The following is a 16,025-nucleotide window of genomic DNA, read 5'->3' as shown; positions in this document are numbered from 1 at the left end:
GAACGTAAAATAAATGTTCAACTTTATCAGTCACTCTTACATTTTCTTACTTTGCACTACAATACAGAATGTAGCCTACCTATGTACTAGTAGCAGAGGTTGATTATGACGGACCGCTAAGATGGTTTCCGATTCCTGTGCATTGTGAAATATTTACGATGCAATAGCCTGTGATGAAAATATTTAACCTTGAAAAAGAATGATATGAAAGATCTACATATGGTACTCAGAGATGTTACACGCTACCAAATAAGTTCTAGGTATCAATCTGAAGTAGAAATGACCAGCATATCCTACTCTACACTCCGTGTGCTGGGAGAGGGCAGATTACCATACATTATTCGTCAACAATGGAATGGATAATAAAGTTTGTGACTGTTGAATTTGAATAACATCCCTCTTCTTTCATAACAGTTAAAAGTTAAATAATTTTACACAACATAAAATTACGTAGTAAAAAAATATATGAAGTCATGTCTTCAATGCCGATTGCCGGTCTATGCGCGTGTACTTACAGTAGCTACTGTACGTTATGATCGTGGACTCAGGAGTCCGAGAGTCAATGTACAGTCGCTCCAAAACAGAATACTGTATCAAGGTACCTTGACGTCAAGAGCCGGGCTGAGTGGCTCAGATGGTTGAGGCGATGGCCTTGTGACCCCAACTTGGCAGGTTCGATCCTAGCTCAGGCCAGTGGTATTTGAAGGTGCTCAAATACGTCAGCCTTGCGTCGGCAGATTTACTGGCACGTAAAAGAACTCCTGCGAGACAAAATTTCAGCACCTCGGCGTCTCCAAAAACCGTCAAAGTGGTTAGTGGGACGTAAAACCAATAACATTATTATTACTATTGATATCAAGAGTATGCTCATGTAGTTTTAGAGCAACTGTACATTGCTTTTTTTAAAATAGAGATTTTTTTGGCAACGGATAATCCGCAAACGGTTAATCAAGGTTTAACCGTATTTAATTGCTCATTGTGAAAATTTAGAAATCACTTACACAATTTCTAGATGTGACTATTAAACTCCTGTGCTTACTTTTACTATAAACCTGTGGTTTTTTTTTACATAGTTATGCCCCCACTGGAGCACTTTAATCAGTCATATACATTAAAGTCTAATAGTATTGAACAGAGTCAGCTTTTCAACTTTTTCTTCTTCTTCCGCTCCCAAAACTTCTCCATCCTGTCAGACCTGGCTGCCCTTTGGTTGTCAGTAATGGTGTACTTCCTTTGTTCAAATGTTATGAGTTTGAATCATAAGTGTTTATTCCTTAGAATCCTCTTCTCTGCCTTCAATTTGGAGCAATGATAAATTTAATTTTTCTAAATCAATCACGATCTTGTGAACCAAGTATTCTTTATTTTATTTTTCCAGAAGTAACTAAATAACTGCTTCAGTAGTCGGGTTTCTGGCAGTCTGAATAGATGACCAAAAAAAGGCAATTCTCCTTTTCCGCATTTTATCTATTATTGATTTGCTTTCACAATATACCACTTCATTATGTAATAATCTACATTGGCCATCAACTTGGTGTATCTTATTGATGACTTTCCTAATTATTCTTCTATCTACTTTCTGCAATTTATCGGTTGTTGATTTAGTGTTCAACTCCAAGAGTGTTTCACTAGCATAAGTTGCTTCGGGTTTTACAACTGTATTGTAATGTTGAAATTTAGCATTCATTGCACAGCAAATCACCTGGCCCACTCATTAAAAAAAAAAAAAAATTTAAAAGATAAAATTTAAAACCTGTGTATATGTTTTTACATTATTTTTCTTCTTATACTCCAATGACCTATCTTTTTAGTTTGTTTGTTTTGTTTATTTTTCTCCATTGTGTGTAAAATGGTATTACCATTAATAAAGTATTATTTTTTTGGAAGGAGATGCTGAAACTCCCTTCACTCTTAACTTGCTGCAGTTCACGTTGCATAATGTTGTCAATTTCCTGGCGGATATTTTGTTTCAGTTCATGTAGGGTGTGCAGATTTGTTTTGTATACATGATTTCTTTAAACCACCCAAGAGATATGCTGTCTGTCTTGTCTCTTACACTTCCCGTAGCCTTAAATTGATTATAACTAGAGATTGTTGTACAACCTGGAACATTTACAACCCGAAATCTTTCTTGAAATCATGTTTAGATATGATGGGTTGAGCTAAAGGATGTGAATAATAAACATCTATTGAACAGCAGTAAACATTAAATAGTTCCGTAGGCATCCAGTAGATTACACACTGTAGGTTAGGTTTTACTCTATTTTGATTTCTGATTGGAAGTAAGAAAAGATAATATTAACTTTAATATTAACTTTTTAAAATTTAAGTATTTGTAGGTTTGCTGATAGAATACTTACAAAGACGAAATACTATAAGAAGTTATAACTTCTTCAGCGTTTACATTCTTAGAGAAAACAGACACAGTATCTCCAAGAGAAACTGGCTGGTTCCACCTGTCATGAAGGTAATAATTTCTTTCAATAATACAATACCCTTGTAATAATGTTGTTTAAAGAAAGAAATTCAACTGAATATAGAGTATTTCACTGGCAAAATAGTTAACAGTCATTGTATTGGTATCAACTATTGCCACTGCTCTTCGTATTCATATACTGCATTATTAGCTAACTACGGTCGAGAAGAAAGAGTATGGTGTAGTCAAGAAAACAAAAATAATAATCGGCTGGTTCCTGTATTCTGATAACTTAACTGTAGTTCTGAGTATGTAGTTCAAGTCTCCAGCATAATTTATACTTGCACCCTCAATCTGTCAGCATTTAAGAGCAGTTTCAATTTCTGTTAGCTTGTGGGAATAAAACAAAAATACTTTCTAATAAGGATTTAGTCTTAACTATGTATCTGTTGTTTCAAGTAACCAATTGTAATTAGGATACGTCTAAACGCAGTTTTAGAATCATTGTTAGTTGTATTATAAGAGATTATCATGCCTGCTGTATCACTGTGTAATATTTGTTTACTACAGTTAAAATCTCTCTTCTGTTAGTGCTTGGCTAGAAAATGAATAACCCAACTAAGTACCAAGTATTTTACTTTTAACTGCAGTTCTACTGTTTCAGTACTTCCTCTTAAAACAGTAATTACAACAGTAATTATAATCTGTCTAAGCATTTACGTCTGAACACAGTTTAAAATGATTGTGCTTGCTGTATCATTGTGTAATATTTGTCTAGTATGGTTAAAATCTCTGTTTAGTTAATTGCCGAAATATCAAAAAGGGTTACCGTATACAAGGATAACACACAAATATAGCAGACAAGATACTATCTAATTAATAACTACACTACAATTCTCAACTGCACTTAGGTGTATCCTAATGATATCAGGTTAAATGAAACAATATAGTGGTGGTGGCAGTGATCACTGTTTTAAGAGGAAGTACTGAATCTAGCTGTTTTATTAGAAATTAGCATGATTATATTATTGAGAAATATTTGTGTAGTAGAAGAAATATATCTCTACAAAGCTCTTATTAGGATTCTCATTATTAAAAATATTTTTAAAAATATTAAAAATAATGGTATAATTCTCATCCAACGAGAACATGTCGCAACTTTTGGTTCAAGTAGTTCAAGTCTTATTAGATCACGCTGGAGGTCATTCACAGTGTGTAGATAGTTGCAGGCAGGTTCTGTAGATGGTAGGCGAGTAGGCACGAAATGAGAGATTTCAATAATGAGAGGCCGTATTACTCAAGGTTAGGTATTTCTAAGACCAACTTCAATCAGTGGACCCTTCTGACAAAGAATTAGTCATATAACATCAAGTATTGTAGTGATAATGTCAATGGATTACGCTGAATCCGACTTTACCGAATCAATGAAACTTCTTCAAATTCACTCATATCGATTTTAAGTGATACTTACCATGATGCTATTTGTTTTGTTTGAATTCCATAGGCACATGTGCCTGTGCTATTTGAAATTGTAAACCTTTGTTCCTTGTGCTTGTTTATTAGAAATATATCTTTGCCAGTCATCCTGAAATTCTGTATTTCTTGTCTGAGAACACCTCAGGGGCTGGAAGCTGAATTATTCTATTCATGTGTTACTTGGATACTAATAATACCATAAACTGGGGCGATTCTGAAAATAGATCGACTTTTGCTTCCTCTTTGATTTAAGTAGAATATACATTCTTTGAAACTTGTTTTTTCAATCATACAGCTGGTTAACAAGATAAAGATAGTATATCATAACAGTTAACAATTGAATTCAAATAAACAAACCTAACAATCACTTTCCAACCATCAGACAAGAATTTCTATTATTATGGACAGGTTTTTCTTTTATGAATGTGTCCGCAACCAACAGAGACTTTTATTCTGGCGGCACATATTATGAAAGTATATTCTTTTGTGGTTACAGGTTTGGAATGTTGCCATAATCCAAATAAGGAACGATTTATATTGTGGGGCTTTTGTGAAATATGGTGTCGGGGCTATTCCGAAAAAGTCTTGGACAAGTGGAAGGTTGGATGTAGACGAACAATTTCTACATCAAAAGATGCTTTTGCTTCATTGCTGAAGGAGTTGCTTGAGGAAATTGCACCTAATGTGAAGAACAACTTGACTGCTGGTTTCCGGGCATGTTCAATCCAACCATTCGACCCTGAGAGTGTGCTGGGGAATCTGCCGGGGTACATGGATCAGGATAACTCAATCAGTGGATCTGTGTCAGAGGCTGTTGCCAAATTATTGACATCAATGCAGCCCAGAAAGAGCCAACCATCCAGAAAGACAAGACTAGATGTTCCACTAGGAGTTGGTGTCTTGGCAACAGACTTTCAGGCTCCAGGAGCCAGTGAAACTTCTCCAAAGCAATCTGATAATCCCCAAATGATTCAGCCATGAAAACAAGTGACACATCAGATGAAGAACTCGAATCAGAAGTTTCAGTTCCTAGTGTGGTGGACACTGAGCTACAGCTTGTTTCTGGGGATACTTGGGTGGTGGTAGCTTAGAAAACAAAGAAGACGATCAAACATTATGTTGGGTGTGTCTTAAATTTTTTAAATAATGATGAATTTGAAGTGAAATTCCACAGAGCACATGGGAGGCCTGCTGCTTCTACTTTTGTGTTCCCTCCAGTTGAAGACAATGAAAATGTTAGTAGGACAGATACTGTTAACATCTTACCCGATCCAGAGTTTACGAAGCGAGGTGAACAGTTAAAATTTCCTTTTAACATTGAAGTGCCTAATTTACAATAATGCCCTACCTGCCCTCTTAAAACATTAATTTAAAATGTGGAATAAGTGCCACTGGTGTTAATAGTTTCATCTGTAATGCTTCCGTTTTCACAGCACACTGGGGCATGAAAGTACTTTAAAAGACAATAAAGAATCCTTGCATAAATTCCCACTTTCACCCCATTTAAATCAATTAAAATAAAATTGAATAAAACAAATCAGTTATCAAAATAAAAGAGAAAAATATTTTAAATCTTTCAGAATAGCCCCAGTTGATGGTATTGTTCTTGTTGTTTTACGTCCCACAAACTACTTTTTCGGTTTTTGGAGGACGCTGAGGTGCTAGAAGGTTGTTCCTCAGGAGTTCTTAAACGTGCCAGTAAATCTACCAACACGAGACTGACGTTTTTGAGCACTTTCAAATACCACCAGGCTGAGCCAGGATCGAACCTGCCAAGTTGGGCTCAGAAGGCCAGAGCTCTACCGTCTGAGCTACTCAGCCCGGCTACTTGGATAGTGATGTGATATCAATTATCTTGCGTATGCTATGTTCTGCTCTCTTGCTTTTGAAGGGATTTATTATTTGTCATTCAATCATTCATTTCAAGGTAAAGCTACTTTGTGATGTGAGGTTATGGTTGAGGTTATGCTCTCAATAACACAATATGCCATTGTATACTTTTACTGTATTACGACATATTTTAATACCCATTTCATGTATCTATCCATACATCATAATGTATGTCATTGTACTGCATATATAACTCTTAACGCTAGTTTTATTACTTCATATTGTTCAAGGACTCGACAATTAATGTGTACTCAATTAAGGCTAATGATAACCCCAAGTAGGGTCGAAACTAGTCTCTGGTAACACGTGATGTAAATATTTGCATTGCAAGTATTGTAAAGTACTGAATAGGTGGAATAATACAATATCTGTGAAATTAAATTATATGTAATCTCATTTCAATATGGAACCAAAAATGAAATTTATAACCCTTGACAATATGCCATGCGAACGAGGGGTAACACTGGTGCAAAAGTGTGAAGCCGCAGCAAAATGCACTGCGCCCCCCAATAATATGAACCAGCAATGCGCTAATGGGCAGGTAAAGCACGTTGGAAACTTTGACCATCATTTTCTTCCAAACGGTCAAGTGTCTATGGATAAGCCGAAACATGTGTTCACCTACTTCGACCCCTCTTTCACCGAGCAAAGTTTCTGGGAAATCGGGTTGTTACACTTGGTAGGTTCCCCTCGTAAGTGGTATGTTCCAAGCTGTCAGTAGAGAGATGGCGTTGAATGACATTAGTTGACGAATAAGACTGAGTGGTGTTTTTAAAAGTAGGAAAGATCACAATATGAAGATAAAGTTGGACTTAAAGAGGAGAAATTTGGGCAAATATTAATTTATAGGAAGGGGAGTTAGGGACTGGAATAATTTACCAAGGAGATGTTTAATGAATTTCCAAATTCTTTGGAATTATTTAAGAAAAGACTAGGTAAACAAAAGACAGTGAATCTGCCACCTTGGTGACTGCCCTAAATGTAGATCAGTGGTGACTTATTGATGATTGAACATTACACTGAGCCATAATACACTTCGTGATTTAATACACGAAACAGGGTTTTTTAAATTGGCTTTACACTGCACCGACGCAGATAGGTCTTATAGCGACGATGGGATAGGAAGGGCTTACGAGTGGGAATGAAGCATCCGTGGCCTTATTTAAGGTACAGCCCCAGCATTTGCCTGGTGTGAAAATGGGAAAGCAAGGAAAACTATCTGCAGGGCTGCCGACAGTCGGGCTCGAACCCACTATCACCCGGATGCTAGCTCACCGCTCCGCGTCCCTAACGGCACAGCCAACTCGCCTGGTAATACACAAAACTGAACAGCACATAACTCACGAACATATCATTTGATAGGCACTCACACTTAAAAGCCTGCCTTGCATCCAAGGCCATGACAAATGTGTGTGCATCTGCATCTTCCGAACACTGAATTCAGCAAATGGCTGTTGTGTTGCAGACAGGAAACAGTGCTTGGCTGGTTCTTAATTCAAATGCTCTCTATGTACAATACAGCAAAAAATGTCCCTAAATTTGCAACAGAAAATAAAAAACTATCTTTGAAGAGTAAAAGCATCTTGTCTGAATTTTACCAACTGTACAACATAAACACTCTGACCTTTATTTAAAGTTTGCCCTTTCAAGAATAATCATCACTAATATATTGCAGTATTTTAAGTGTAAAATTTAAGTGACTGTTGTAACATATCCTTCTACCATACAAATTTTACAGGAGAAGCATAAAACTGTTGAGACATAATACACTTCGTGATTCAGTACACAATATAGAACTTCTTACAAAAGTGTACAAAATTACTTTGTTATCCTCCCAGTCAATACTATAATATCTTACGTCCAATTAAGATGAAACTTTACACAGACAGACATAGACATGTTTCGACCCAGGATTGGGTCATCCTCAGCAAGACATAAATAATGAATTAAAAACAAAGGATACACAAAATGAAATGGTAGATAAGTTTTTTCTTAAAAAGCATGATGAAAGTCCAAAACTGTAAGATGGTGATCGTTAAGAACAGTCCTGAGCTGGAGGTCTTTTTGTTTCATTGTTTCTGTTATCCCTTGGTGTGGTTCAACTGTTGGCTTAGTTGTTATGTTCCGACATGGGTTCATATACATAAGCATTATTGACGTTGAACCATCTGATTTTTAGTGTTACGTAGCCCGCTTATTATCACCTGTGATCTCTGACTACGGAGTCCAGCTCTCGACTGACAATATAGGTTAGAACAGCACAGAACTCACAAACATGTCATCACTCATTCACTAAAAAGCCTAACTTACATCCAAGGCCAAGATTTCAAAATCTCTCACAATAGGTTTATTGATACTTCTGTTACATATTATCTTAGAAATACGTGCTGACAACTTACCCAATGAATACTTAATATGTCTGGGTTTTCAACCTTTGGTCCAAATATCTCCATTTCAGAAAAAAATCTGACTAACAAGGTTTCGTATAAGATTAAAGTGAGAAAACTATCATAAAATACTTACCAAACACCTAGTTTCACACCATCGTTGGTTGTAACATAGAAATTTCTGGCAGCAGGTAGGCCATATTTCTGAGGTGAATTATAATCAATATCCACAGGCCAATTTACTAGAAGAGATACATTACATTTATACAAACGATAAAACAACTAAGGATATAAAAATTTGAATTCAAGAGATAAAAGAAAAAAGGAGAAAAGAGTACAATAAAACAACTAAGGATATAAAAAATTGAATTCAAGACATAAAAGAAGGAAAAAAGAAGAAAAGAGCATCTTGAAAGAAATGAATCAGAGACCCAAGTTTTCATGTGGCACCAACAGTACAGGAGATAATAAAGATTACAGTGCTGTGAAAGAATTAGGAATATAGTTTTGTTTACTGAATATCTGATGCACATCAGTTGTCCTGTGGCTATTTCTTGATAGATGCAGTATTTTTGCATCTATCTCTTGGCATTGGCTGAAGCAAAATGTAGCTTCTATTGAAGTCTCAGTCTTATTTATGGCCATGATAGTGTGGAAGCTGCTGAGAAATGAGTGGTGATGACAATGAGAGCACAATCAGTGCATCTGGTTACTGTGAAAGGTGTTACTCATTGGGTCAGGTGTACTGCAATAACACTTTCTGGCTCAGTGCAGAAAGCAAATGGCACACTACCCTACCTCTCATCTGGCCTAGTATGATAAAATGTTATTGATGTAATGTCCCAGTTTTTGGAGATGCAGATGTGCTGAATTTTGTCTCACAGGAGTCCTTTCATGTACTGGTAAATCTACAAACATGAGGTTGATGTATTTGAGCAGCTCCAATTACCCCCAGACTGAGCCGAGGTCAAACCTGTCAACTTGAGCTCAGGAGGCCAACACTCTACCGCCCGAGTTACTCAGCCCGGCTTTGCCTAGAACAGTTCATAATAGTGCTGCCATTGGTTTTTCCAATTTCCTTACACCTTCAGTGGTCCTACGTCGAGGTGTGGGTATTAATAAACAGGACTGGTATTGTTATGTCACAAAACATTTATTTATGGATTTATTTTTAGCTTACATTCTATCATCGAACCTTGGCAACTAACAACTGATCTGCTATCTCATCATGCATAATTGGGCTCATAACTAATTTGAGACATTTTTAAAGAATTAAATTGTAATAATTCATTAAACTCACAGGGGAATTGGATCAAATTTAAGCTGCACGACTTTAAATCTGAAACACTGTGGTAGACTACACGTGCATTGCCTCAAGTTTTCCCCTCTCTCCTCGTCTTGCGCTAAGATGACTGAACTGTAATCGCCTGGAATCGTAAGCGAGCAGCCATGGACGCATATGTGTATTGTGTGATCTCTGTCTCAGATTGTACTCAAGATGTGGATTTACAAGAACTGGATTTTAACCCCCCATCAAGGTTTTTAAGGATTACTTCTCAGTTTTTATAACTGACATAGTTAAGGAGTGCTTGTAACTAAAGATTTCAGTATCATGCAGCAAAGTATATTATTTCAAAATAGTGACACATTTTTACTTGAAAACATTTCACACCAGTAGAACTGGTTTCTTTCTTTTTGAAGATAAAATGGTGCTGTATGTGAGCTTTTGAACTATGTAATTACAAACTCCTTTAAAATTCAAAATATCCATCATACTTAGTAGGCATTTGCCTGTTGTGAATAACAAGTATAGTGTAATATAGTGTAGTATAATATAAACTCTTAAGTTAAATTTACCGCTGAATCATGAATTCCTTTGTTTTCTTCTATGATGTCAGTGATCACCATATTCTTGATTTAGATATTTAATTTTTAATTGTAAATTTAGGGTTTATTTCAACATATTTTATGCAGATTCTGTGATTTAAATTTCAATATCATCATCATCATCATCATCATCATCATCATCATCATCATATACTGAACGTCAATTAAGATCCTTCAACTACAATTCTTTGGGGCTCTTCTGTAAATTGTTACGTAACTTCTTATCTGATCTGACGTGATACCGCATCTGGGTTCCATGTGCCTTATGCATTGTTTGAATGTTCGTATCACATATGCTATGCGAGTCATTATCTGAACCTCTTCCTTGTATTTTAGGGCACTGAGTTATGTTGATTATGTCATACATGGGTGTTACCTTGTGTTTATTCAATGTCATTCTCTATTTTTCTGAGTTTGTTTTATGCATTACTTATGGGTGCGTGAAGTGTGAATTATAGTTGGAAGATGCTTGACCTGGCCTTATGACATGAGATGTGATGTATGTAAGAAGTATCCACAAGGTGTGTAACCTATTGAAAAGGTGTAGTTGCATTAATGAAATGTGTTTACCTCTTCCTTGGTAGATTATGGTTATTTACCACCACAAAGTTTTATTTTTTTAAATACCACTCTATTGTTGGAAGTTTAAGTGTAATTTTATTTTCTTTATATTTATTGTAATTTTATTTTCACATCTTTGCATAATTTTAATGAAATTCTCCTTTAGTTTAAGTATATTCGAGAGTTATTCATTTAAGGGGTTGAGTTATCTAGCTTCTACTACTACTACTACTACTACTACTACTACTACTACTACTACTACTACTACTACTACTACTACTACTACTTTTCCCACCTCTGTGGGGTCGTGGGTGCAAACTGTGTCACACATAAGTGGATTTGGCCCTGTTTTGCGACCGGATGCTCTTCCTGACGCCAACTCTATATGGAGGGATGTAATCACTATTGCGTGTGTCTGTGGTGGTTGGTAGTGTAGTGTGTTGTCTGAATATGAAGACGAAAGTGTTGGAGCAAACACAAACCCCCAGTCCCCGGGTCAGAAGAATTAATCAGATGCGATTAAAATCCCCGACCCGGCTGGGAATCGAACTGGGACCCTCTAAAACAAAGGCCTCAACGCTGACTATTCAGCCAATGAGTCGGACGGTTGAATTATCTATGGGTGTTCAATTAGGTCCCGTCCCTCTTTCTTTTCATTTAGATGGGATCCTGTGCTGTGTTTTCCTTGTGTTGGGATGTCACTTTGTGTATCTTAATATCAGATAAGTGTGCTTCCTTTAATTTGTCATGGTTTTGGATTTCTTGCGTTTGATATGTCTACTATTTGTTTCTTGTTGTTGCTTTTGGTAGCAATGATTTCATGGCTAGAGTGTACTCTTTCATGCTCGTAAGCCTCCTTGCCTGGGTATTAGTTTTTCTATGCTTTTTGTCAGATCTTTCGGGGGTAAATTTCCTTCATGCTCAAATTACACGTTGCCTAATGTAACTGTGTTACAGATATCATAAATACGATTTACCTTTACATATTACACCTTCACTTAATCACTTTCAAAGCACTCCACTTCTCTACCCATGCATCACTACATATAGATCTTTCACAGTTTATAACAATCCTGAAAGTCATCAACTGTCAAACTTCGCCATTTTTGCTTTAGCTCTTCTCATCATCATCATCATCATCATCATCATCATCATCATTTCCCTTTATCCAGCTGTAGCCGGGTAGGGGCAAATATGGTTCCTCTCCACTTTCTTCGGTCTTTCCACCACTCCTCCTCCAACACTGTGTCCCAGTCCAGGTTTCTTTCTATAATGCTGCGTTGGATAGTATCCTTCCATCTCAATCGTGGTCGTCCACGGCCTCTCCTTCCTTGGATTTGCATTTCCGTCACCTTTTTTGGCATTCTTTCGTCGCTCATTCGCTTTATGTGCCCAAACCATCTTAGTCGGCTCTTCTCTATTCTATCATTCATTTTTCCCACTCCAATTTCTTCCCGGATTTTCTCATTCCTTATTTTGTCTCTTCTACTCTTCTGTATCATACTCCTCAAGAATTTCATTTAGGCTGCCTGTATTCGACTCTCATCCTTCTTTGTCATTGTCCAAGTTTCTGCTCCGTAAGTTGTTATGGGTACGTAATACATCTTGTACATAGTATCCTTTGCTTACATTGGCACATCTTTGTCCCATAACATGTTTCTTACACTATGATAGAAACAACTTCCAGCTTGAATCCTTTTACTAATCTCAGCATCCAGTCGAGCATTCTCCATTAATTCACTCCCCAGGTATTTAAACGTTTCCACTACTTCCAGGGGCTTGTCTGTAAGTCTAATCTGACCTTTCCCTTCTTTTTCTCCTCTAGTCATAACAAGAGTTTTACTCTTTTCTACACTTATTCTCAATCCGCATTCTTCAATCTTCCCATTCACCACATTCAACTGTTCTTGAACCTTCCTGTCGTCTTCTACTGACTGAAAATGAGCTCCCTCCAACACATTCTTCTCTTTGGGAGAAAGAAAATGTTACAAGAGGCCAGATCTGGTGAGTATGGGAGATATTCAAGAACTGGAATGCATTTACTAGTGAAAAAAAAATGTTCACAGACAGGGCATTGTGAGCTAGCGCGTCCTGACACAAGGGCCAGTTTTGAACACTTCTTCAATTTAACAAGCAAAATTCCTCATAGTCTCTTTATAAATGTTCATCTGCTTTCATCCTGATACTCAGTCATCAATCTGCATGAACAAGTTTATTAATTTTCTGACTGTTTTTATCAGTTCTTGATGCAACTGAATGACCCTAGATGCTAATCATTTTCCACCTCCTACTGACCCTCACTACACCCTTTGTGAAACTAAAAATATTTGTGCATATGACACAGAAGAATCCCTGTACACCTCCTTCATTAAGCGTTCTTAAATTCCAAAAAGAATTTAAAATTCACATGCTGCTTGATCTTTAAACTACTTCCTCTCACAATCCCCTCTCACGCTACACCCATTGGCAGTAGGAGATCATTCCTCTTTTTAACAGCCACACCTTGTATTTGAAGATTCCACCAGCCTCTGGGTTGATAACCTGATAGATATCAGCAGCTGTACACTTGCAGGTGCTGTACCCCATAGAGTCTAGTGCCACTATACTGAGCAACAAAATTGTGTTAAACATTGCTGACAAACTAGGACAGCATAGGCTTGCAATTACAAGAATCTGAGCAAGACCATGGAGTGGGTCCAAATTGTCATACCAAGAAATTGTGCAACATGTTGGAAAAGGAGTGTAAGCAGTGCAATGATGTTAGTACATGTGGTAAAAAGGAAAGTTCATGTGCCCACATTCCCAGATGTTAACAATTATTGGCTTTATGTCACACCGGCACAGGTAGGTCTTATGGTGACAATGGAATAGAAAGGGGCTAGGAGTGAGAAGGAATCGTCCATGGTCTTAATTAAGGTACAGCCTCAGCATTTGCCTGGCGTGAAAATGGGTAACCAGGAAAACCACCTTCAGGGCTACCGACAGTGGGATTCGGTGGTGGTGATTATTTTTTTAAGAGGAAGTACAACTAGGCAACCATCCTCTAAGCAGGATTCAAACCCACTATCTCCCAAATGCAAGCTCACAGCTGAGTGCCCCTAACCGCACAAACAATTTGCTCGGTTTTTCCCAGTTGAAGACAGCAGCTACATTCAGTTGCATGCCAATCGTGAACGGTCATAGCAAAATCAAACAGCGATTAAAAGTATGGATTGATGATTTCCCAGCCCAAATGAATTCAAAATTTCTGTGTTATTGAAACAGTCATGGTGATTCACTTCTGAAGAAGCAAAGCAAAGACTTCGGGAAACAAAGATTCTCTGCAGTCTATCTCACAAGGTATAAACCCAAAAGAGTACCGTGAAGATTATAGTATTGTACAATAGGTGTAAGCAAGGACCTATTTGGCCGAAGCTGGCATAGATGCACAGGTGCCACTAGCAGACTTCCATTCATGACTATCCATCTTACAGCCCTCCTCCATGTGTTGAGAGCTTCTGACTCAATGCCAATGGTGGGTAGACCACACACAACTAAACTCATACAGCAAGTAGGTATAGCAAAATAACAATATTTTATGCATGAATCTGATACAGAGTACACAACAATAAGGTCTTTCACTTAAGAAGGGGAGCGGGGGAATACACCTTTATGGGTCAAAGCAATTTTTTTTTTTTTTTTTTTAAGGACTATGCTTCCCCCTTTAATCTAATGACGAAAAAGTTATCTTTGCTAGTTCAAATGTAGGCGTATTACTTGCTATGTCCTACTCTGCCACTTGTTTGTTTCTCATTTTCTGTAATTTTCATTTTTACACATGGATCTCATCATAAAAACTAATGAAGACTGAAATTTAACATAATTTAAAGGAACAACATGCTCTAGTCTATTTTCTTTAATGCAAGAAATTCTGGCTGGGCTTAGTAGCTCAGACGATATAGCATTCACCTTCTGAGCTAAAACTGGCAGGTTTGATCCCAGCTCCAACTGGTGGTGCTGAAATACACCAGCCTCAAGTCGGTATATTTACAAGCATGTAAAAGAACTCCTGGGGGATAAAGAAAAGTACTATAAACCCTTGATTCAACAGACCCTGATTCAATGGAGTTCAGATTTAAAGCTGTGTTCTGATTTACTTGACAAATAATGGCACATAATGAAAATAATTTAAATAATTGAATTGAATGAATTATCGAATATGATTGTATAGGTATTGTGTAATAGGCTTCGGCAGCCAGCACATTTCCTATACTTGCCACTAGATGGGGGCTTCATTCATTCCATTCCTGACCTGATCGAATAACTGGAAACAGGCTGTGGATTTGCACTCATTTTCATTGTATAGGTATTGAAATCGCTGACTTTTTAAGAATCTCATATCTGTTTCATATTACAGTAAAGAAAATATGTAGTCTTTCATGGTCAATACATTAAATGAATTATCAATCTCAAAACTTTTCTACAGGACGATAATTTTGATGCTATTGACACTTATCATCAAAAATTCAAGAACAACTGCTTATATACACTGCCTGAAAAAAAAAAAAAAATGTGCTGGACAACAACTTTGCTGCTCTTGACACATGCTATGATTTGCTCACAGACAGAAATATAACTTTGTTTACAGTGCTGCACTGCTTCCTCACACCACATTATCAGGATGCAAAATGAGGCATGTATATGGCACTTGAAAATTCAAGATATTTTACACAATCTGAGCATTTACATGTCTCATATTTCAGAGGTCTGGCATGTTAAGACTGCAAATATTATGTCTGTGTACCCTACTTTCATAAGCCTTGTTTAAAGGGTTGAAAATTATTGCAAAATGCCGTGCTTCACAAGACGTGTTATTTAGGTCTCTTGCTTGTTCACCCCAGAAAGTTTTGTGACTAATGTTGTTGAGAGGTCTGAAAGTTTCCCTTGTTAGTTTGTAACTTCTAGCTAGCCTCCTGATCAATTCAGACTTCAGTAAAATTGAGTAGGCTATGTCATGAATTTCTACCAATAGAAGGCTCGCACTCAAAACTGGTCCTAAAACATGACTAGTTTGGGCAAAGATCAAAGTATCCAAATAGAACACATTCATTTGAAAACTTATTAAGAGATGATTAAGAAATAAGATTCACTTCTTTGAAGATAATAATTAAAAGAAATCTACTCACCAAAATTAAGAAAGATCATACTTCTCTGTAGAGTATATGTGTACTTGTAAATGAGTGGAACAATTACAAAAAGGGTAAATAGGCCCAGCAGAATAGCTTTCAATGTTCCATACAGGATTCTGAAAGAGAAATGATACCATGATATATATATATAATGATCCCTCATGTAGAACCACAATAGTATACAAAATAAAGAAAAAATGCCATTAATATATAGACTACTCTTTACAGTAATGTCAATAC

The 16,025-nt window shown here is 36.9% G+C and overlaps 1 protein-coding gene across 9 annotated transcripts in view; it reads right to left on the bottom strand.

The window, feature by feature from the left end:
• The window catches only part of LOC136877043 (lysophosphatidylserine lipase ABHD12), a 159,332-nt gene that overhangs the window by 43,785 nt on the left and 99,522 nt on the right, over positions 1 to 16,025 (bottom strand). For all 9 annotated transcript variants that reach the window (XM_067150852.2, XM_067150846.2, XM_067150853.2 and 6 more), the window contains 2 exons: positions 15,783 to 15,901; positions 8,306 to 8,411 (listed from right to left, as the gene is read on the bottom strand). In XM_067150852.2, the coding sequence (XP_067006953.2) occupies positions 8,306 to 8,411; positions 15,783 to 15,901 (225 nt within the window). The remainder of the gene's footprint in view (positions 1 to 8,305; positions 8,412 to 15,782; positions 15,902 to 16,025) is intronic.

Source organism: Anabrus simplex, chromosome 7 (assembly GCF_040414725.1).
Source record: "Anabrus simplex isolate iqAnaSimp1 chromosome 7, ASM4041472v1, whole genome shotgun sequence".
NCBI classification, from domain to species: domain Eukaryota; kingdom Metazoa; phylum Arthropoda; class Insecta; order Orthoptera; family Tettigoniidae; genus Anabrus; species Anabrus simplex.
This window is presented reverse-complemented; position numbering and strand designations above follow the sequence as displayed.